The 23,731-nt window shown below is 49.9% G+C and overlaps 1 protein-coding gene across 3 annotated transcripts in view; it reads left to right on the top strand.

Annotated features, from left to right (window-relative positions):
• The first annotated feature begins 419 nt into the window (after positions 1-419).
• Positions 420-23,731, top strand: part of ARMH4 (armadillo like helical domain containing 4) — a 68,066-nt gene continuing 44,754 nt past the window's right edge. For 2 of the 3 annotated variants that reach the window (XM_071557278.1, XM_071557276.1), the window contains exons 1-4: positions 420-503; positions 6,399-7,785; positions 9,443-9,655; positions 11,391-11,609. In XM_071557278.1, the coding sequence (XP_071413379.1) occupies positions 6,456-7,785; positions 9,443-9,655; positions 11,391-11,609 (1,762 nt within the window). In that variant the 5' untranslated portion in view covers positions 420-503; positions 6,399-6,455. Of the gene's footprint in view, positions 504-1,391; positions 1,568-6,398; positions 7,786-9,442; positions 9,656-11,390; positions 11,610-23,731 lie in introns of those variants that run through there. The other variant, XM_071557277.1, reaches the window with a different exon arrangement.

The raw sequence follows: 23,731 nt of genomic DNA, 5'->3' as shown, positions 1-23,731 counted from the left end.
AGTGCTTAAAACAAAGCAGCAAGAAAGGAAGCTGAATTAAGCTGTTTTAATACATGTGTGGGATGTTATTTAAGAAGTCCTTCTCCTGTGCAAAGGGAGTGTTCGGGGAAGGTGACCTCTGCAGCCGAAAACACTGGAGGAGAACCTGTAATAGATGGAAAACCACTAAGGGTGCTGCAGGCCTTGTTTTCCAGCTCCTTGAAAGCGAAATGCGGAGGGAGCGCTCGGGGTCGGGGTGTGGGAAGAGGAGTTGGGTGCGGGCGGCGGGGGGGGGCGCGGCTCGGGACTTGGATGCTCCGAAGTAAATGGAAAAGTAAATGGAAAACCGGGCTGCGGGCGGCCTCTCCCGGGTGCTGCGGGCTCTGGGGGGGAGGAAGCCCACCGTGGGCAGGCGGAGCGGAGCAGCCCAGCCCCCGACACCGCCCGCCGGGTGGGCCGGGCTGCGCTCCGCCCGTGCGGCCGCGGGGCCGGGGCAGCGGCGCTGAGGAAGCGGCGGTACCCAGGTGAGGCCGGGACACGCACACACCCCTACCCACCCTCAGCATCCCACCCCCGTGCTGGGTTCGCCCCGCGGGTATTCGTTTATAATGGGTGTTTTTCTGTTCCGCTGTTTGCCGGCGATGCTCGGCTGCCCGCGGGGCAGCGCATCCTCGGCGCGGCTCTTTGTTCCCGGCGAGCGGCCGCTCCTGCAGCCCCGGGGGATGGGAAAAGGGGGATCCGGGGGGTGCTGCCCTGCCGGGATGGGGGTCCCCGTGGGCTCCCTCGGAGAATCCTCGCGGGGTGGGTGCTTGTGTTCTCCTCGGGGTGGTTTGGGGGTGACCGCGGCTGTCCCTCCGTCCCGCTGCGGGCCTGGCCGGGAGGAATCCCCGGGTGGTTCCCACTTGATCCCTTGGCGTGCAGGGAAAGGATGCACTTCTGGGGCTGGAAGCTCACCTGGCAGTGTGACTGAGGAGGACGGGGAGACGGAGCTGTGCCCTGCGAGCAGGCGTGCTGGGTGTAACCGAGCCTTGAGCCAGCCCTAATCCCCTGCCCTGGAACCCACGCAGGTCCTACCCAAGCTAAAAGGGCCTGACAAGATGTGTTTAATCTGCTCTTAAACCTTCACCTGCAGAGACTCATGATCCTCCAGCTCTCCTGTGAGGGATTGCTGTGGTAGGTGAGGAGCTGAAATTCCGGAGTGTTTCTTGCTGGTTGGAATCTGAGTGCTGTCCCTCTGCTCCCAGGCAAGGCTGGAGAGCAGCATTTCCATCCTGCTGCTGCTTGAAAACTGCTGCACCCTTTGGCCTCATTCTTAAATCCCCCCCTTCCTCCTCCCAGTCTTAATCCCTCAGGAATTTGGTAGACCTTCGACTTCAGTGGTGCTGGGGAACTGGCACGGGTCAGAAGGCACAGAGAACTGTGCAGCTTTTCCTTGCAAATCCGAGGAGGGCTTTCCATAGGTGGTCTGTGTGCAGTTCTGAACAAAGCGAGGGATCAGCTTCGTGGTTGGGGGAATAATGCCTAAAACATCTCGTGTCTCTGGGCTTCTCAAAGAACTACTGCTGGATTGCCAGGGCTGGAAGTGGAGGTGATGTATTATGTATTAAGGTGCCTCACTGGGACTGGTGGGAAGCTGGCCTTACAGAATATTAATACCTCATTTGTTTGCTTGTAAGGATCTGTCCTCAAGGGTAGGGAAAGATGTGCCACTCTGATATGTGCTTGTCTTGACATAATTTTTCTCACCTGATTCTGTGTTGGTGGCTGGTGTAGAGTTGTGTCACTGTTGGGATTTCGCTGAGCTCTTGGAGGTGCCTTATCTGGTTGAGTCTGTTTATTTGAAGTGTGTGCTGGAAGGGCATCAGCTCTCCAGTTCACTCGGTTGAACTGGGCAGGGATATAATGCAAGATGAAATGAAGGCATTTTTCTGGGCTTGTGTGCAAAAGTAGACGTTGGGGCTCTGCAGTGTATTATCTGCTGGCTTTTGTATTCAGTGCGAGTAATGAGGCTTGGATCGCATACATTAGCGGTCTAACATAGCATTGATGGCTGGCAGTTGCTTGAGTTGTATGCTTTGGCTTCACATGAAAAGATTTGCAGAGATTTTGTCCAGTTCCCTTCCCAATTGTCAGGTGAATTGGCGAGCTGAGCACACCCAGTCAGAGCTGGCAGGCTCGTGGTTGGAGGTGTGAGGAGCTCAGTTCCAAGGCAAGGCAGTGATTTGTCTGGGGCTGACCTGTGCATCTCCTGCACTCTTTGCTGTATGATGCATGCAGCCACCTCAGCTTCCCAATGTCAGTGTCCTCTGGGTGTGGGAGAGGGATTGCTGGAATAGGGTTATAATTCAGTGAGTTAAAAACTTGATCTGTGGTTTTTGGTTTTTTTGCTGTTTCAACAATTCAGGGGAAAACACAGCCAAAACTTGCCAAAGGCAGAAAATAACAGCAAATTGGTTTTTTTGGGGGTTGTTTACTTAAGTAAACTTGACAAGGTGAAACTCTAAAAAGCCCTCTGAGGAAGTAGCTGCACACAGCTTGGACGGAGGGGGAGTTTAATCCTTTGCAGCATGTGCCCACAAACCACTGGTCCATGCAGGGAGCAGCTATTGAAGGAGGGACATCTGCTCTGTCTGTGCTGGTCCCCTGCAAGCCCTGCCCTGTTGGAGTGACCATAACAGGCTGGGGTTCCTTCTGAACTGGCTTTTGTCTGACCTCAGACAGGTCCCTGGAACTCAGACGGGCTAATGACTTAATAGCTATTGCAAGTGCTAATTGTAAGGGGCAGGGGAAAGATCCAACTGAGTGTGCAAGACTGCTTCAGCTGGTGATAAATTTATATTTATTGTTCCTCAGCTTCCTGACTTATAGTAAATAGTTCTTACTCTGTTTCTGATGGAGATCCCCAGTTTTTTTGGCCCCAGCTTCCAGCCTGGCAGCCCTTTGTGTTTCTTTCCAGCCTACCAGGTGTTAAAAGCAAACTTACTGTTTTCCCTGCTAAAGATAAAGCTCCCTGGCTGGCTGCAGTTGTGCTGCCTTTGCGGCTGGGGGACCTGCATCTCCTGGGATTTGTTGTTATTAAGTGGAGGGGAAGTAGCTGGCACTGCCTCTCGCCCTCAGTGTGTGCTTCCTATTGGAAGCAAGGATTAGTTTTCCCCGGAGAGCTTGGCTGGTGCCCTCCAGGGTTTCTGCTTGGAGGATGCCAGGTTAAATCTGGGGATGAGGCGTTCCTGTGGCATGAAATATTGAGTTACCAGCTCCAGCCTGGCAACAAAAAAGCTTGAACTTCCTACAGAGGGGTTGCTTGGTCAGGGCAGTGTGCTCCAGCCTGCTTTTAGTGCTAAGGCTGGAGAGCAGGCTGACTATAAAAATAGCCAGATGGGAGGATAAATGTATAACTCGATGCAGCCTGAGTAACAAAGTGCTCTGCAGCCAGATATCTGCTGGAACCTGTATTGAGTGCTGCAGCAAGGTGTCAAACTTCTGCTTAAGGAGATAGCCAGGTCACTGCTGTTCATACACTGGCTAATCCAGCCTCTTCCTAACGCTTAGTAGGTCTTAAGCTCTGACTAATCTTCTTTGAAGTGTGAACCCGTGCCGATATCCTGCAGCAAGCTCCGTGCCACTGTCTCCTGCTTTCACTGAATGTAAAGCTTTAGGTTAGCTTAGATCTAGTTGTTGTGGATTTCCTGAGCAAGTAACTCTCCAATATTATTTTTTTGCCCTATAGAAATGTAGGATTATGTCCAACAGTGGTTTACAGACTGAAGTAAACAATATGAGGCTGCCCAAAGGACTCCAGGAACTGTTTTATCAGGCTAGTACTGCCTGCCCATGTATCTACTAGCCAGAAGGATGTAAAACTCTTAACAGGTTTCTTTACATTTTAATTAATGGGTATCTAAAAGCCAGCCTTCTAGGGAGCAGCTTTCCCTCTTATTCGCTGGCACTCCAGATTCTAGTGAAGATGGAGAGAGTTTGTTGGGAAGACATTAACAATTTAGTTCTTCTGCTAACAACCTCCTGAATGTGTTGGGATATTGGAGAACCTGGAGCTACAAACCTACAAATTATCTATACAGATGTGTATATACATATGCATAATGTGTCTGACTGCAGGAGAAGTGCTGTGGCTGTTTTTTCAAGTGCAGCTGAAGTTGTGTTAAGGTTCAACCACTGCTGAAAGCATTTGTGCAGCCTGGAGACTCCTGGCTTCTTGAGGAGCTGTTTAGAGCTAAACCCTTTTTGAAACAGGAAATAACTTCTTGATGTTTCAGTATATCTGATCTTAACAGGCACTTGCTAAAAGGGTGTGAGGTGAACATGATTTATATTCAGCAGCGTGGCAAGGCAGGTGCCTGGAGTTGGGCACTAACAGTTTGACTTGCATAATATACTTGTAGTGCTTTTTAATTGCAGATGTGTATAAAGAATTAGTCTGGAAGAAAAGCTAAATATTGTCAGTTTTCAACTATTTGTGGCAGGAAGGGTAGAGGAGATAGATGGGTGGCCACCCATCCTTCAGAGCAAGAAGATGCTAAAAATAAAGTGGAAGGTCTCTGTGCTGGTAAACAGCTTTTTGGTGGCTTCTGCTCATCCCTGAGCACCTGGTGCATGTGTGTGGCCTGTGATGGGGAATTAGTCCAGCAGCTCAAAATGCTGGGCTGGGGCTGCAGGGAGAGTGGAAAAAGTGAGTCAGTGTGCCCTGAGGGCTCAGCCAGATGCTGGAGCCTGCAGTGGTTGACTCTGACCTGTGTTGCTGCACTCTGTGCCTGAAGGCAAGTCGTGTTTCTCTACAGGATGTCTGTGGGGGGAAATGGGGAGTGTGGCAAGCTGGGGGTCTCATCCTGGTGCTCATGAGCAGGACTGCAAAGAGTGGTCTTTGCTCTTCTTTGGTAGACTGAGAGGTGACTGTGACAACCCCAAACTTTCACGACTATTTGTTATTCCTGCAATTCACTTGAATCATAGATTCATCTTGTTCCCACCCCCTGCCATGGGCAGGGACATCTTCCACTAGCCAAGGTTGCTCCAAGCTCCATCCAGCCTGGCCTTGAGCTCTTCCAGGGATGGAGCACCCAGAGCTTCGCTGGGAAAACTCTTTCAAGGCTTCACCACCCTCCTCGTGCAGGCAAGAATTTATTTTTAATGTCTAAACCTCTCCTTCTTCAGCTTAAGGCCATTGCACCATGACCTGTCCCTCCATGCCCTTGTCTAAAGTTCCTCTCCTCCAGCTCTCTTGGAGCCCCTTTAGGCACTGAAAGGTGCTCTGAGGTTCCCTCAGAGCCTTTTCTTCTCCAGGCTGAACAGCCCCAGCTTTCTCACCTTGTCTCCATAGCTGAGGTGTTCCAGCCCTGGAATCAGCCTAGTGTCTTTTCTCTGGGCTCATTCTGACAGATTGATGTTTCTTATGAGGGCCCCAGATTTGGATGCAGGACTGGAAGAACATACTGAGAAGGCAAATGAAGCTGTTGTTGGTTGAAGGCTTCTTGCAGCGGGGCTTGACTCTGCCATTGCCAAGCAGCCTCCTGGAGCTGGAAGGAGGAGGAGGAGCACCACATCTGCTGTGTGATGGAGGGCTGTCTTCTGTGTGCATGAGGCTAGAGCTGTTCTGCATGGGAGGAGCAGGACTGTGGGTGGGATGGTTTTCTCCTGTGCAGTGGAGGTGCAATGAGCCTGGCATTGAGAGGCACCTGCCCCAAGGATGTCCCTGGGAGCAGAGCAGCTCTGTCTGTCCTGCTGCTGGAGCTGTGTGAGTGGAGGCAGCAGAGCCTGCCAAGAGCAGGCTGTCAGCTGGCTGGATCACTGCTGGGATCCTGGTTCAGTGCTCCCTTGGAAACCCTCGACATGAAACTTTCTGGAACCTCTGTGGTGCAGTGCAGCACAGACACTGCTAATGCAGCAGTGCTGCTGCTTTGGGGTGACGCATCTCACACAGGACATGGCCCTGATACAGCCCTAAAGTCTCTTGTTGGGGCTCCAGTCCTGAGCTGTGCTCTGTAGACCTGTCTTGTTCTCTGTGCATGTTCCTTGGTTTCCTCCTGTGTCAATGGCCATAACAAGCCTGGGACTTCATGGCCCTGACAAGCATCCTTTTTGGCCTTGGAAAAGGACAAACAAGTTGCTCATCATTGTTTGCAGGTCTGATGCCTGCTGGGTGGAGCACAACACTCTGTTGCTGGGATGAGGACTAGGTAAGGTCTATCTGTGGCTGCAAATCAGGGTTTGGTTTTGTCTGGCATCTTCAGATGGGGTAAAGTAGGAACCATAAAATAGATGGAGGGATCCTTTGCTTGGGATGTGTAGAAGGTCTTTGCTCACAACTGTCCATGAGCTTGTCACCTGTCACCCAGTTATTTAAGGCCTTGGGGGAGTGGGTGGTCATGGGTATGTGTAATCTCTGTTCCTTTTTGCCTTTCTAGGTCTTGCACCCTGGACTTGTCAGCCTTTCAGGCTTCTGGTCACATCCCTTCTCAGCCATGAGGAGATCAGTAGGATTTAACATCTGTGTGGTCACCTGCAGCATCCTGCTCTTGTCCTCCAGCCTGCCATGCCTTGCATCTCAGTCCCTGGAGGAGAGGGACATGACAAAGGTCCAGCATGATCCATGGGCAGGGAATGGGCTGGAAGATGAAAGGACAGCCATGGTGGACTTGAAGGATACCTTGGGCCCTTCTGAGCAGACAGTTTCTGAAGAGCCATGTGGAGTGTCAGCAGAGCCATCTGGGACACCCTTGACTGAAGCTGTCACAGGAGATGAAGTGGTCCCTGCAAGCCCCAGCACCCAGGAGGGGCTGGGTGGTCACACCTCTGCTGGGGCAGTGGCTGCTGTAGAGGAGGAAGAGGAAGAGCTCAGTCCCACTGAGGCAGAGCTGGATGAGGATGATACTCTCAGGGCCATGCTGACCACAGCTGTGACCACACTGAGCCCTCCTGTCAAGGAGGAGTCTGTTGGTGGCCCCATCAGCGAGGTCACCACAGAGGGGGGTGTGGCAGTGGAACACAGCTCTGCCAACCCCTCAGCAAACACCCTTTCTGGGACAACTGTGGAGGAGGAAGAGCAGGAGGCAGAGAGCAGCTCACAGCCCTCAGCTGTGCCCCAGCCCACACTGACCCCCAGCTCTCCCAGCTGGGAAACACCAAGTGACCTCCCTGTCATCCCAACTCCCCAAGCTCATGGTGTGACCCCTGAGGTGGGGATGCAGAGAGCCCGCACAGGGAGCCCCCTGAAATCCCTGTTTCCACCAGTATCTGTGGCTGCCAAAGGTCCCCTCGTGGTGACTGAGACCTCCCTTCACCCAGAAGCAGGGACAGGGGTCACACAAGAAGAGCTGCCCACCACTGGCACTGTCACCATCCACCCCATGGATACTGTGCCACCTGACTGGGATGATACAAAGCTGGGGGACATCAGTCAAGGGGGAAGCAAGTCTCATGAGGAGGTGACAGAAGATCTGGGGACAGCAGAACCATCCCAGACCCCACAGGGAGGTGTGGAGGAGGAAGAAGATGCAACAAGAGCACTGCCATCCCCAGTGTCCCCTCCACCAGCACCTGAGCTTACCAAGGAGACCAACTGCACGGTGCCAGTGCAAGGGGAGGAGCTGCCAGCAACTTCCCCAGGCAGCAGAAATGCTTTCCACACTGGGAACCAGACGGATGGAGACATGGCTGATCTCGACTCGCTGGAAAACATAAGTGCAGTCACAGCAGAGGAGGAGAAAAGCATCTTGCCCTCTCAGCCAGAGGCTGCTGTGGGGACAGAGACACAGTCTGAGCTCTCCCCTACTCTGGAAAGTTCATGGGAAGGTAAAATTTGCCTGTTACAGACACCTCTAAGTGTAGGTTTAGAAGTGGTGCTCTTGGGAATCCGTGTTTTCTTTTGGGGAGTTAAGAGTGGGAGAAGTTGTGACCTTAATACTTGAGATAGGACATCTCTTTCCCCCCAGGAAAGGCAATGGACCTTTGTGTAGGGGTAAAAATCTAATGGGGTAATTCATACCCATAATATACTGCTGACCCTTGACTGTTCCTGCACATGATTCCCTGGGCACAGGCTGGTGGGTGGGCCCCTGTCCTGACTGTGAGTGGAGCAGCTGTTTGGAGCTGCACCTTCTGTTCCAGCTGAGAGGGTGGTTGTAGGAGCAAACAGCAAAGCTGAGACTGGAAACGCTGTGGCAGCTGAGCCTGAGGGGTGTGCTTGGGTATGGAGCTCTCTGCAGAGCTGGGGTCTCATCAGTGGGACTTGCTAATTAAGACTTCCTTTGTTAATGTGGTTTGGTTTTGGTGCTTGAGTGGGGTCAGCTGTAGTCTGGTTGTTGTAGGCATCTTGCCTTGACCTGAGATAGGTAAATTGGCACTGAATAACCCTCTGGTGTGCCCCTTCTTTGAGCAGGGAGGGAACCCAGACTCTGACCTGCTGGTAAAACACTTTATTTTGAGGGTGAAAACACTCCCCCAAGAATCCCTTTCTTAGGGCAAATTCAAGGGACCAAAGCACCCTTGCTCTAGCCCACATTGAAGCCCTGCAAACTGAGGGGATGAATTCCTGGGGATTAAATTAATTAGCATCTGAGATCACTTGGCTCTCACTTGCAGTCAGTGCAGAAGCAGAGATGATGGATGGCTGTAAATGCTTCCTAAATCCAGGAAAAAGTGAGCTGTACCAGTACCTGACATCTTGATTGACTTGACAAGAATATGCAGCTCAAAAGGCCTGCCCAGAGTGCTGCTGTCCTGTGCTACTGCTCCTGGTGTTGTCTCCCCACCCTGGAGTGAGACTGGCCAGGCTCTGGCTGGCCAGTGCTTGTGCCATCTCTTTTTTCAGCAGGCAGGAATCTTCCTCCTGGACAGCCCTTCTGCAGACTGGTGGTGTCTGATGGAACCTGCAGAGGTGGCACCTTCAGCCTTGTGACAGTGTCTCTACTCAATACCTAAAATCTAAAGAAAAAGGTTTAAGATATAGGGAAATGCTAAAAAAAGGTCTGGTCAGGTGTTTGGCAGTTATGTTTTTAGGCTGGTGAGGAACAGGAGTTGGGCTTGAGGACTTAGTTTCTGGACATCTTTGATCTTGCTTCTTAGACTACAGGGGCAAAAGGACTATTTCCCTTCACTGCATCCAAAAGACCTATTTTTGCTGTAAACAAGGAAGGCTAATTGCAGCCTGGTGCTGAAACCTGACTGATTAATTTCTAGATTAATTTGCAAGCACTTGTTAGCAGGTTCCATCTCTGCTGTTTCCCAGATGATGGGAAAACAACACTGTCAATAAGGCATGTGCAAGAAAAATAAACCCCTGTGCAAAGCTGAAGTCACATAGCTGTGAGAGCTGGTCTCTCAAAGCTGGACCTGCTGCTGGCTCTGTGGCCCTGGAATTGTTTATGTATGGGGTTCTATTCCTTTAAATGTGTCCTCTGTTGCTGTCAGATGTCCTGTGAGTTGGTCCTGACACGTGTTCTTGCTGTAGGTGTTACCCAGGAGGTGACAACGCTTGCCCAGGAGGCTGGTGCTGCTCCCTCGGTTGTGGCAGCAGTGCCTGGTGCTACCCAGGGAACAGGAGCTGCCAGCTTTCTTCAGGAGAACAGTGGGGAGGACACCCAGGTGCTCACTGCTCCCAGTGCCACTGAGGTTCTGGTGGCAACTGGTGCTTCCTCCACGGTGAACACTCTGGATGCTGAAGGTAGGATTGTGCTTCAAGGACTCATCTCCACCCAGGATGGGATGGTACATCTGACAGCAGTGTCAGTGCTTGGACACTCCAGACTCAACACAGTGTCCATATTATAAATGACTACTTTGCCAACCTTCTGTAGGCCTATTCTAGCCACTGTGTTCTGCTCATGCTATAAGATCCACCACATTGAAATTTGTGAGGATATGGTGGTTTTTTTTCCCTGGATAAGTGGAGTACAGATTAAAAAAAATGCCCCAAACCATCAAAAATACTGTGGCCGGCAGGCCCAGGGCAGTGACCCTTCCCCTGGACTCTGCCTTGGGGAGGCCACACCTTGAGTGTTGTGTTCAGTTCTGGGCCCCTCAGTTGAGGAAAGAGATTGAGGGGCTGGAGCGGGGCCAGAGAAGAGCAACGAGGCTGGAGAAGGGACTGGAGCACAAGTGCTGTGGGGAGAGGCTGAGGGAGCTGGGGGTGTTTAGCCTGGAGAAGAGGAGGCTCAGAGGTGACCTCAGCACTGTCTGGAACTGCCTGAAGGGAAGTTCTGGCCAGGTGGGGGTTGGTCTCTTCTCCCAGGCACTCAGCAATAGGACAAGGGGGCACGATGGGCTCAAGCTCTGCCAGGGGAAATTGAAGTTGGAGATCAGAAAAAAATTCTTTCCAGAGAGAGTGGTCAGGCATTGGAATGGGCTGCCCAGAGAGGGGGTGGATTCCCCATCTCTGGAGGTTTTTAAGGTGAGATTGGCTGTGGCCCTGAGTGCCATGATCTGGTAAAGGGACTGGAGTTGGCCCAAGGGTTGGACTTGATGATCTCAGAGGTCTTTTCTAACCCAATTGATTCTATGATTCTATCCTTGCTAACAAGCTCCCTTTTAGCTTTAGACACTTAAGCCATTTTTTATTTATGGAAGGAGAGCTCTTCCTTCTGAAACCCAAGGCAGTCACAGACTGCTGATGCTGAGTCCAGAGGATGAAAATGTTTCATCAGGGTCACACAGGAGCAGTGGTGGGGGGAAGGACACCCTCTTGCAGGAGTCTGGCAAGCCCTTGGGCATGGAAGCCCAAGATACTCCCTTCTGCTGAGGAATGGTGAGTTCCTGTCAAGTTGCAGCTCATACAGGAATGCTTTCAGCAGTCATGTTCATCAAGCTGCTGCCTGCTGGCTCCATGTCACCTTGGCAGGTACATGAGGAGTGTCTTCCTGACAGGAGTGGAGCAGGGGATCATTCAGCACAAGGCTGACTCTCAGCTGGAGTGTATTTCTGTTGTGGTAGGGACCACTGTAATGGAACTACTGCTGGGCAGCTCTTCTGGCAATTCTTATATTGCAGGGCATCAAAAGAAAAAACCTTTTTGCACTGTGCCTCTTAATTTAAGGTCCGTTTGTAGGAGGGAGAAGGTTCTTCTGGCAGTTTCCACTAATTAATTTGCTTCTGGGATTTAATTATAAATTCAACTGGCTTTTATCTTTGCAATTAACAATTAGATCTGTCACTTGATTTGGGTCTCAACTAGTGTCCTCAAAGCAATGGAATTAAAACTTTCTATGAGGGTTCCTCCCCTCATTAAGGGGAGCCTCCTGTGCTTGTCCTTGAGGAGAAAGTTTCAGTACAGCAAAGTCATACCTTGAAGGCAGCAAAAGGTTAATGACTTCCACTCAGACTTAAGTTTTCATTAAGGAGCTTATTCTTAAATGGGGTTTTAGGTACTGTTTTATGAACTTGTTGCTGTCTGTCTTCTGTAGACCTCATGGACGGGATCCTGGGCACCAGTGAGGAGGCTGTTCCAGCTCCTGGTGGGATGCCTTCTACCCCATCTGGACAGACACAGGAGCCATCCAGCAGAACTGTGGTCCTGGTAACTCCAGCATCAATGGCCTCTTCTGCCAGGAGAACAGCTCCTGCCCCTGTGAGGAGGATCAGCACGGCTGTGACCTACGGGCTGGAGCGCCTGGAGTCGGAAGGTACCCCTGAGGGTCAGGGTCAGGCAGCTTCCTGTGGAGTGGCCCCCCTGCCCTGACACTGAGTCCCCCCAGTCTGTGTTTGGCACCCAGCCATGTGCATGTCCAGCTGTTCCTAATAAAGTTGTTGATCAACCTGTCCTCTGCCAGGAGGCACAGGAAGCAAGCAATGATCGGTGTCACAGAGGGTGACTGAAATTTTGGTGGCTGTGGTGGGAGGGATGGGGGTTTCCCTTGGGTGGGGAGCAGCAGTGGTATTGCTGTTGCTGCAGCAGAGTCTGGCTGTGCACACCTGTAACATCCATTGCAGAGCCTCTGGACCAGGCAACACCCACCCAGAGATGCTGAGGTGAAGTAGGTGCTTCTCTGGAGCTGCTCTGCAGCTTTGATGTGTTAGTGGTTCAGCTCATCCACAGTGTTCCTGCAGAGAATTGTTTCTTGCTCTTTCTCCTACTTGAACTCCTCTCTGCTTGCTCATCCATCCAGTTTTGTAGTTCAGCGTCTGGGCTGATACCACCTGGCAGGAATTAATCTTTCTGCCTGGTTCTGCTCCCCTTCTTTTATCTTGACCTTCTCTTGCCTTCATATTTTACTGCAAAGGTTGGCAGCCCTCCAGGGGTGGCACTGCCAGATGGTATTTCTCCTCTGAGGAGAGGTGGGGTGCCATAGACAACAGCTCATCAGCATCTTTCCTCTGCAGGAAGCAATAACTCTCCCTCCTGTTAAGTTTGGAGGGCAGCAGAAGCTGGGAGTCCTCCCCACTGCCTGTGCAAGGCTTGCTGCTTGCTTGGAAGCCTTGAGCTTTCTGGGAGTCCAACTGCAGCACTCTCCCCTTGCCAGGATGGATCAGGATGAGTCTTGCACGTACCTGGCATGGCAAGGATGTGGTGTTGATGGGAGAGTGGCAGCAGGGGAAGGAAGGGGATATGTATGTGTGGGGAAAACCTGATCTTTCAGGCTCTGCTTAGCAAGGGCAGTATGAATCAGGAGGCTAAAATGTTTTATAGCCCTCTGGGATCTCCTTTAGAAGCCTGGGTTTCTGCACAGGAAGATAAGAGGGATTTCTGTTTCAACTGAGCATTGGTCTCTCTCCATTTAATGAGACTTCCTGCACAGGCATTTAAAAAAAATCTTTCTGCTCCAATATAGGACTGATGTAACTTTCTTGGATTCCTCCTGAGCTCTGATTGCTCTGGGTTCCTCTAAAGGCAAATGTGGGTTGTAGCTGGAACGAGCTCTCCTAAGTGATGATTCAGTTGGAAGGCTGTGGGTTTCTTGGCTCTGGGGTCTGGCTCTGCAGGGGCCTGTCATCCAAGGGACACAGTGCTCTCTGTGCTGTGGGGATTTGGCAACTGACACAGCTTTTGTGGTCTCAGTCTCTTCTGCTCAACCTCTAGACCTTGGTGCAGTGAGCCAGAATTCTCCCTGGTGCTGGGGATCACCAATCCACATCTTGTAAAATGGGACAATTACCACTTGGGGAAAAGCTTTCTGCCTGGGGATGTTGCTGTCCCTGTTAAGCACCAAGAGGAGGCTTTTTGAGCTGCAACCCTCCTTTCTAACATCTTTTTCTGTGTAATGGCAGTGAGGGTTGGGTGCCATATCCTCATGGTGGAGTGGCATTTGGAAGCTTGGCTCCCCAAATGACAGTTCCTGGTGCTTACCTTCAGAATACCTAGATGCTGTCAGGTCAAAGATGTTTGGGAGTGCTTTCCTATAAAGCTGCACTGAGCTCCAGCCCAGAGTGTCAGGCTTTTGGGGGATGCTGTTGCAGGCATGTTCCTGGGTCCCTAATGGGGCATTCTGGCCCTTGGGGGAGAGGATGTGCCTTGCTCACTGTTGGAAGGAGTGCAAGATGCTGAGAGAGCTCTGCTGCCTTCAGTGGGGCCTTGCTGAGTTGCCTCACTGAGGGCCTGGCTCATCATTAAATATAAACCCCTGCTGCTCAGCTCACTCTGTTTCTTGGGGACCATCTGTGCCAAACTGCCTGTGGTTAATTGCATCAGTATATTCACCTGCCTGGCTTGGATGCAAAACTGTTTTAAAAATCAAATTGCACAGACAGGAGATGAAATGCTTTGAAAATGTGTCTAGATGAGCTTGTCCTCCTCTCCAGTGGACTCTGGGGAGATGAGCTGGTTAGCAAATATCCTCCTCACCCTCTCTGGGGTGAGACTGGTCCTACTTGCCCTTCCTAGGCAGAGAAATCCTATAAAGGGATTACAGGATATGGGGACAGGGCACAGCAGAGGATAAGGCTTACTTGTCTGGGAGAATTGATTATGTATTTTGTTTCTGTGCCTGGAATTTGTATGTCCCCCTAGCAAGTTGAGCACTGCAGCTTTCTCTGTAGGGTTTCTTGGGTTCAGAGAGCTACTGGTTCCACTTGCCTCCTCAGAGCCACTGTGAACACATGGTGAAAAGTGGCTCTTTGGAAAGAAACCACATTCCTTTTGAACTGGATTCCTGGGCTGTAGGTGCTGGCAGAGGTGTCTGCACACCCTCAGCATGGCAGCATTTGGCAGATACCACTTCCTGAAATGGCTGGTCACCTGCCATGTTCCTCCTTCAGCAAGATTCTTGCAGTTTTGGGGGAAACCTTATGGGCAGAACACAACAGAGCTGGTTCTCAAGTAGCTCCTGTCACTGTTTTATGTGGGAGGTGACCCAGGGGTAAACTGAGGCTCAGCAGGCTTTTTAGCACATTCTCTAGGACAGCCTTGAAGGTCTTGTTATCCTGAAGTGCTAATCTTAAACCAGCAGTTAAACTCACCCAGGCAGCTGCCAAGAGTGATGGATCACCCCCTGTGACAGCTGGAATCACAGCCCCACAGCAGGGCCTGCTGCTGAGGATGGGTCTGTAAGTCTGCCCTGGCAGATAAGGTTTGCTTTGTGTGCCACCACCCTGCCTGGACAGCAGAGTGTCATGGAATGATGGAATCACATAGGTTGGAAGGGACCTTAAAGACTATCTCATTTAGCCTGGAGAAGAGGAGGCTCAGGGGTGACCTCAGCACTGTCTGGAACTCCCTGAAGGGAAGTTCTGGCCAGGTGGGGGTTGGTCTCTTCTCCCAGGCACTCAGCAATAGGACAAGGGGGCACAATGGGCTCAAGCTCTGCCAGGGGAAATTGAAGTTGGAGATCAGAAAAAAATTCTTTCCAGAGAGAGTGGTCAGGCATTGGAATGGGCTGCCCAGAGAGGGGGTGGATTCCCCATCCCTGGAGGTTTTTAAGGTGAGCTTGGCCGTGGCCCTGAGTGCCATGATCTGGTAAAGGGACTGGAGTTGGCCCAAGGGTTGGACTTGATGATCTTGGAGGTCTTTTCCAACCCAATTGATTCTGTGATTCTGAGATTCCATCTCCCCTGCCATGGGCAGGAACACCTTCCACTAGCCCAGGTTGCTCCAAGCCCTGTCCAACCTGGCCTTGGATACTTCCAGGGATAGGGCAGTCACCACTTCTCTGGGCAACCTCACCACCCTCACAGGGAAGAATTTCTTCCTGAGATCTGATCCAAACCCACCTTCTGTTGGTTTAAAGCCATTGCCCTTTGTTCTTTTGCTACATACCCTTGTAAAAAGTCCCTGTCCATGTTTCTTGTGGTCTGAATCCAGCTGAAAGGGCTGGAGATAGGGCTTGTGGAACAAGGCACATGGGACAGGGAGTGGGAAGACTTCTCAGCATTCATTCATCAAGCCATGCTAAGGTGAACCTGCTGTGACACGCAGGGCAGAGGTCACTGTGGTACCTCCCAGGGCTGCCCAGCTGCAGCAGGCACTGCTGACCTGACATACTTGTGTTTCAGCACAAGAGTCCATAGAAGCCTTTCAGCTCTCAGACTCCCACAGGGAAAACAGTTTAAGCTCCATTCTGTCTTTCCCCTGGAGCTCAGTAAGCTCCAGCTTGCTCCACTTCAGTGCTAACTGGAGGTGATTTTGGGATGGAGGAGGAACCCATAATCTGGCTTTTGCCTTCCCACAGGTGTTCTGAAGAGAACTAAAGTGTTCTGCTTTGCTGTTTCTGGTGTGGTTGTCTATTTTGAGTACCTCTTTACACCCAAAACTGCTCTGCAACAGTGTGTGAACCCACAGGCTGGTTCTTTTTCACCCACAGAAAGGTTTGAGTTGGAAGGGACCTTAAAGACTACCTCATTCCATCCCTCTGCCAGGGACAGGGACATTTTTGCACCAGGCTGGGTTGCTCCAAGCCCTGTCCAGCTTGGAACATTTCTAGGGATGGCACATCAAGGCACCACCTTCAAGGTGCTGTTGCTAGAGGTGAGCTGCTTGCACAGTTCAGGTGTCAGGTGGGCTGGTGGGTCTGGAGAGTGCTTAGAGCTTGCATAAAAGCAGGAGATGCTTTGCCTGTTTTATGGTGTCAAGAATAGTCAATAACTCTGAAGATGAGAAACTTTATTTCACTTACTGTAAGAGGAAGAGATTTAACCACGTAGCTCCTCACTGTGGAGTGTTCCCAATTAATCAGGCTGGCTCTCAACAGGCAGCTGGCAGAACTTGGAGTTCCATATGTGTTTACAACCCATTGTGAACTATTTTGTGTATCATTGCACAGTTTAGGCTGGAAAATTCCTCTGAGATCAGGAAGTCCCACCTCTGACCCACCATTCCTGTGCCAATAAACCATAGCACCGAGTGCCACATCCAGTTGTTCCTTAAATACCTCCAGGGACAGTGACTCCAGCACCTCTCTCCTCTTCCCCTTTCATCTTGTTCTTCTCCCACCCAGTTACCTGAGCTGTGTGTTTTACTTCAGAAGTGAAGGCAGTGGTTGCCATTTTTCAGAATTTTTCAGGGCTTGTAGCCCTTTACATAAATTTATGAAAGATCCTTCAACTCCCCCTTACATGTTTCTTCTGAGCTGGGTCATAGTACAAGGAACCTTCGTGGGTTTTTTTGGATATGAAGTGTATTTTTGCTGGAAATTAAGGCTCTGAAGGGGACTGTTATTTGGACCCTGACTGTATGGATTAAGATCTGCCTCATTAAATCTCTGCAACCCTGTTAAAAATTTAAATTAGGCTGCAGAGGTGTAAATAAAACCAGCACTTAACCCAGCATGGTTAACTAGCCTGATATTATAATTTCTCACCAGCTCTTTGGGTATCAGCTATATAGGCAAGGAACAGAAGATTTAAAACAAAGCACATGCAGCATGAATTATTAAATGTCTTTGGTACACTCTTTTGTCTTACTCCTGGTTTATTGCTACCACTGCAATGGGAACTGCTCTGTCTCTGTGGTGCAGGTTGACCTCTGTCTTCCTCACAGCAGGTGGTGGCTCATCCCTCATTCTCCTTTGTAGCAGAAAATGGTAAAAAAAAGTGTGACAATTTTGCATCAAATCCAAGCCTTTTTTTTCCCCCTCCCTTTCTTCTCCTGAAAGAAAGACCAAAGATGACACATCTGCTGCTAAATTGGGTGGTGACTTGTTTTATTTTCTGAATTCCAGCTGAGAGTGGAAAAGGGAGGGATGGGGAGGATGATCAGGCCCTTAATGAGGTGGGAGCTTGTGGGTGAACAGCTAAGAGGGTATTGGGCTAATTAAAGGCTCAAGGGGAAGAGGAGGGAGGAGACTCCAGCTGTGTTGCAGCTGCTGGGCTGAGCTCAGCTTGGTCCAGGGACCGAACAGGGTCTGGCACCTCCAACAGAACCCAAACCACACCATCACTCAGGGCCTGGCTGTGCCAAATGATGCTCTCAAGGGCTTCATATTTCAAATACCATTTCTGTTCTGCTTTATGGTCTTCAACAGCAGCTTCTGAAGAACCTCTTGAAGGGGTTTAAAGCATGTTTGGGAAGCAGCATTGGTCTGCTCACCTGCTTCAGTCTTGGTTTATTCTCCTCTGAGTAGAATAATAGAATGGTTTGGTTTGGAAGGGACCTTAAAGACCATCCCGTCCCACCCCCTGCCAGGGGAAGGGACACCTTCCACTATCCCAGGTGGCTCCAAGCCCTGTCCAGCCTGGTCTTGGACACTTCCAGGGATGGGGCAGCCACAGCTTCTCTGGGCAACCTGTGCCAGGGCCTGCCCACCCTCCTAGGGAAGAGTTTCTTCCTAAGATCTGCTCTAACCCCACTCTTCTTCACCTTAAAGCCATTTCTCCTTGTCCTGTCATTCTGTGCTGTTGTCTAACATCCCTCCCCAGCTCTCCTGGTACCCCATAAGGCACCGGAAGGGGCTTTCAGGTCTCCCTGGAGCCTTTTCTTCTCCATACTGAGCAATCCTTGCTCTTTCAGCCTGTTCTCTGTGCTACTCTGGCACTGGTCTGTCTCCAGCAGGTTATATGATGTTCCTCAGTCTGACCCACCTTGTTCCTGTGCTTGCCAGGCTATACTTGAATTTTTAACTGTGTCTGACTTCTTATTTGTCCAAAAATTAGAATTCACTTAGTTACCACTTTTATGTTGTAGCTTTCCCTTACTTACCTTTGAGCTTGAACAAAACCAATAGAAAACCCCCATGGTTGCTATTGGAAGTTAATTGGGCTGTGTGGGGTGACAGTTTTTAATGAGTTTGTTTGTTTTAATCTGAGGCTTAAGCAACTCACCCTCGTGGCTCTAGGGAGGTGGATTCAGATAAGCAGGGATGTGGCTTAAGGCTCTGCAAGGAGCATTTTCCTCTGGAGCTGCTGATGCCTGAGGTCCCTTGGATTGGGGGGATGATGTTGCTCATGAGGCTTCCCTGGGAGGCTTTGGGACCAGGGATTCTGCAGGAGGGTGAGCAAGGACTTGGAAAAAAGCAAGAGCTCAGATTGGCAGTGAGCTGAGTGGACTCACATCATCTTCCCTTTGGCTCCTGATGGGACTTGAGCTAAAACCTTGGTATCCCAGAGACTGGCCCACAATAACAGATCCACCCCCAGTCTGTGTCATCTGTCATGATCCATACTGGACTTGCTTAGAAGATGAAGCTTAAATCAAATGTTTTCTGAACTCCTAGGCTGTTGGTTGTTTTGTTCCCAGGCAGGGGGATTGAATTGGACACTTCTGGAGTGACACAGCCTTTTTCCAATTAAAGTGGAATTAATGCTTCTGCTGGGGCTTTTTATTTGTGATTGGGAAGAAAAGTGTCATTCCCACAGCCCTTTTCCATGAGGAAGTTTTTTGTTGACAATTCTCTGTCCGCCTTTCTGCCCTGCCCACTTACAGGTTGTGGTCATTAAATCTTGTCTGATTTCACTGCCCTCACTTGATAAATCACCTTCTTCTTGTCTTGATTTTTATACTGCTCAGTTCAACACCTGCACAACTTGAATTAGAAGAGCTGCTCTGCAGCAAACCAGGGAACAAACTTGTCACAGTCCACGCAGTGTGTTCTGCAGCATTCTGGATTTTTTTCCCCTTTAAAATAGTCTTGGGTTGCTAAACTGACTCTTCAGGCTGGCTCAGTGGGAAAGCAGTTTTGAGGTGAACACTGCTGGAAATACAGCTTGGCCTTCTTTTAGGAAGAAACTCTTCCCTGTGAGAGTGGCCAGGCCCTGGCACAGGTTGCCCAGAGAAGCTGTGGTTGCCCCATCCCTGGGAGTGTCCAAGGCCAGGCTGGACAGGACTTGGGATTGTGGAAGGTGTCCCTGCCCATGGCAGGGGGTGGAATGAGATGATCTGTGAAGTCCTTTCCAACCCATTCATTGTAGGAATTATTGTTTCTGCTCTTAATACAGGACCAGACCAGTGGGCCCAGCTGGTGTGTCTTTCACCTTTGTTTTTCTTTCCCTCTCCAAAGTCCTCAGTACCTCAGATATGTTACAAGCAATGGGCCAGGGCTGTGAAAAGTCAGTCTGATTCCCCTCAGATGTGGGGGGGAAGTAGGTTATGATCAGATTCCAAATCTCTCATACTTTTGCAATGTCAAAGAGCCTTCTGCTGGGGAGCAGCTTCTGCAGCTCTTGGGCTCTGGCAAGGAGAAGCTCCTAAACCAGCATCAGCTCAGCTTTGCTGCCAGGGGAATGTTCCCTCTCCTAGCAAGGATTTCCTTCTGTTACATAAAAGTTTTGGATAAGAGGAAACAGCCTTGAGTTCCACCAGGAAAGGTTTAGATTGGATATTAGGAAAAATGTCTTCATTAAAAGGGTTGGCAAACCCTGGCACAGGCTGCCCAGAGCAGTGATGAAATCACCATCCCTGGAAGGATTTAAAAGCCTTGTGGATGTGGCACTTGGGGACATGGGACAGTGGTGGCCTTGGCAGTGCTGGGGGATGGTTGGACACTGATCTCAGAGGGCTTTTCCAACCTGAATGATTCTGTGATTTGATGATGTTACTTCCTCTTCCCTTGAAACTTCTCTGTGTAGGGTTATGTTATCTTGCTTTGTGTGGTAGCATCCCATCCAGCACATGGATTTTTCCCAGCAGTCCCTTCCCTTGTCCCTGTGCAATAGCCTGGATGCTGATACTTCCCATGAGAGACCGTGCTTGGTTTGGTTCCCCTTCCAGAGCAAAGCATTTCAGGTGATGTTCATGCAGCACATTCTGCAAACACCCCAGCCAGCTTTGCAGTGGACATGACTGTGCTTAGCAGAGCTCTCAGCTCTGGGGGTTTCACCCTGGTGATTTTGCAGAGTTCCTGTGCCTGCTGCTGGCTTGGGCATCTTCACCCACATGGCACAGCCCATCCAGATTCCAACAGCTGTCTCCTTCCAAGCTGCCACTGGGTGTTTCTGGCAGTGTTTTGGAGCTCTTGGATGACATTGTGATCTGATCGTGTGAAAACAGCAGATAAATAATAAAAGAGAGTTGTCCTAGAAAGGCCTCCCTGCCTTGACCGTCAACTGTGATCACAAGAACAGTGCAGAAAGGGAACCTCACTGGAAGAAAACCTTTGGCAGAGACTCTCTGCCTGAAAAAGGGAGTCACAGACCCCATCCCTGATCCTGTTGTTGTTTACACATTATTATTTACATATTTACACCTTGTTATTAGCAGATGGGTGACCCTACAGCACTGAGCAACTATAAAATCACAGCTCTGAAACTCTCATGGATCACAGCAAAGCTCTGTGGTATCACTGAGACATCATTGGCCTCTGAGTTTGGTGTGAGAGAGGCTGGGATGGGAAAGGACAGAAAAAGTACAACTGCAGGTTTTGCCCTGCAAGCTCCCCTTTAGTTTGCCTTATTATTTTTTTTTGGTTGCAATTTGAATTCAGTCTGTGCCTGAGAGGGAATATATCACCTTCTGCTGAGAGTCTCTCGCTGCTCAGGACACAGCAAGATATTTCTCTTGTGCACTAAACCTGACAAATGATGGTTCCTTGAACCTTCTGTGGAATAAAAGTGTTTGCAAACATAAATAGGAAATACCTAAAGAGAGAAATATCCTTCTTCAGTGACAGTTTCTTCACCTGGAAACAGAGGTCTTGGTGTAATTCCATTGTCTTCAGCAACGTATGACCACAGTGGCTTCAGCTGCAGCTCATTTCAGGCCATCTTATCCCAAAAAATCAAGTCTGAGGCTTTTGCTTGGCTTGCTGGTTGTTGTCCAAGGCTTTCAGACCCTGCTGTTTATGGGTTCCTCCTGAGTCTGTGAAATGCCTCAGGAAGGAGGTGTGATGAGTCCTCATTTCCCTTGCCTGAGCCACACAGGTCACCAGGGCTATGTGCAGTTTTCCACTTAAAATTCTTTTTTTGAAGCAACCACAGGGAGCTTTTGCCACCCTGGAATAGCAAATCCCATCCTGTGGATATCACCAGTGTTGCTCATGGATCCATTCAGAGTTCCATATAAAGCCCAGTGGTGGCTGTTTCTGGTGACTGTTAATAAAGTTGTGACCCCCCCCAAAAAAAACTCAGCTGAAAATGTGCTATTTTGTCTCAAACTTGTTTTCTTGGTGCTCTCCTATTGCTTCTCCAAACCTGCAATTTTGAATGCCTGGTACAAGGTTGTGAGCTCCTTCAAAACTGAAATCTTTGACTTGTGAACTGTGAGTCTCATTTTCCCTGGGATTCCTTTTGCCTGCATCTTTCTTGGGCTGGTCCATCATTGCAGCACAGAGAGGTGCTGAATTTCTTGGGTTTTTTTTATTTCCTGTTTCCATGAAGGCAAAGCAGAGGCTCCTTTAGTGGCAGATTTGGGATTTCTTCGCTCTTGGGGATGAGACTTTAACTGCCATTGATTATTTTTGCAGTAGAAAATCCCTCCCATCCCTGGTAGTGTCCAAGGCCATGTTGGATGGTGTTTGGAGCAACCTGGGATAATGGAAGGTGTCCCTGCCCATGGCAGGGGGCTGGGATTGGATGGTCTTTAAGATCACTTCCAACCCAAACCATTCCATGATTCTGTGACAATACAAACATCTGCTTGGGCTGTGTGTCAGTGCTGAAGTCTCCTGGTGTCACCAGGAGAGGAGACAGGATGCCATCCCTCCGTAATAGATCCATGTGGCACGTTATGGATTCGGTGCACGCAAACAGGACAACAAAATCAGCTTCTGTGTAACATCTGAAGATCTCCAGAGCAAGGATGGCTAAGCAGGAACTGCTTAGGTGGCCAAGAAGGCCAGCAGCATCCTGGTTTGTGTCAGCAATATGTCTAGCAGGACTAGGGATTAGGAATAGGCCTATTCTCCCAAGTAACAAACACAGGACAAGAGGAAATGGCCTCAAGCTGCACCAGGGGACGTTTAAATTGGGTATTAGGAAGAATTTCTCTATGTCAAGCCCTGGCACAGCTGCCCAGGGAAGTGCTGGAATCACCATCACTGAGGGATTTAAAAGATGTGGAACTTGGGGACGTGGGTTGGTGGTGGCCTTGGCAGTGCTGGGAGAACAGTTGGACTCTGTGATCTTAGAGGGCTTTTCCAACCTAAACCACTCCATGATACACAGAATAGTTCACAATGGGCTGGAAATGCACATGGAGCTCTGAATTTCTTCTGAATCTGCTGGGCTTTGAACTTTCAGTCCTTGCTACATTCAGTGTCTCCTGTTTGTTTTCTTTCAAACTGTGGCTGAGCCCTTCAAAAGGCCAAAAGTACCAATTTAGGAGGGAAAACGTGATTTTTGTAAAAGGCTTTCGAGTGAAGCACAAACCTCCAGCTTGAGGCTCGGCTGTGAGCTGCTCATTTTTCATTTCCCCCCTTATGAGCCTACCAGGCTTTATGCACAGCCTGCCCACGGGCTCCTGTTGTGCCTCTGCTCCTGAAATCCCACGTTTGTGAAGTTCTGGGGTTTTTTTGGGAAGTGCAGCTTCCTCCCTGTGGCCACCAAGTGGTGCTCTGCGCCGCGCCTTGCAGCGAGAGGAGCTGCTGGCATTTTGGGATGGGGGTAAAAAAAAGCTCTTTGGGGATGCAGGAACGAGCCAGGGAGGAGATGGAGACAAACGAAGAGCCTTTGCCTTTGCCCTTGCAGCGGTTGTGCTACAAGGATTCCATTATTCCCAGCTTTCTGCCGTGGTGATTGATGGAGCTTGGTGATGATCACATGCGATAAGTGACCTCAGCACTTTCAATTTGGGTGTTCAGCTCGGCTGCCTTCAGGTTTTGGAGGCACAGAGATGGCTATCTGTGGCTTCAACACCACAGCCTGGCAGGTGTCTGGGGTTTGGCTTGCTGAAATCACAAGAAGCTTCTAAAATCCTTGTCCCAGAGTAGTTTTTCAGAGATAAAAATCTGATGCCTGTTCCCTCTTGGCTGCTTTTTCACCCATCTAAGGTAAACCTCTCTTCACATCCCTCTTCTCTGGTGTTGTAGCTGCTCAATTTTGGGAATGTTTATAGCTGTGCTGCTCTCAGCAGGGGCAGGAGACCTGCATTAACTTGTGTTTGCAGGTTTCCTGGGAGCACTCTCCAGGTGCCATTCCCAGCTTTACAGCTGTATGTTTTATGTGGCAACACTCAGTGTGGCAGAAAATTCTTCTGCTGATTCAAAAGGATGGGCACACTGTAAGACAGAGACTGGCTATAAAATGTAATGGGAATTTAAGGGGGTAACTACATCCCTGTAAGCTCCATTAGATGCTCTCTGTGGTATAATTGTGTGTGGGAATGATTTTTCCAGGTCCCAAAAGCCATGGGATAACAGAATGTTGCAGCTAAATCCAAACAGCAGCTCATTTGTATGAAATACAGGATTAGAATTTTAAGGTGGCAGGTTTGGTTGTTTTTTGTCTG

This window comes from Pithys albifrons, chromosome 6, assembly GCF_047495875.1.
Source record: "Pithys albifrons albifrons isolate INPA30051 chromosome 6, PitAlb_v1, whole genome shotgun sequence".
Lineage (NCBI taxonomy): Eukaryota > Metazoa > Chordata > Aves > Passeriformes > Thamnophilidae > Pithys > Pithys albifrons.
This window is presented reverse-complemented; position numbering and strand designations above follow the sequence as displayed.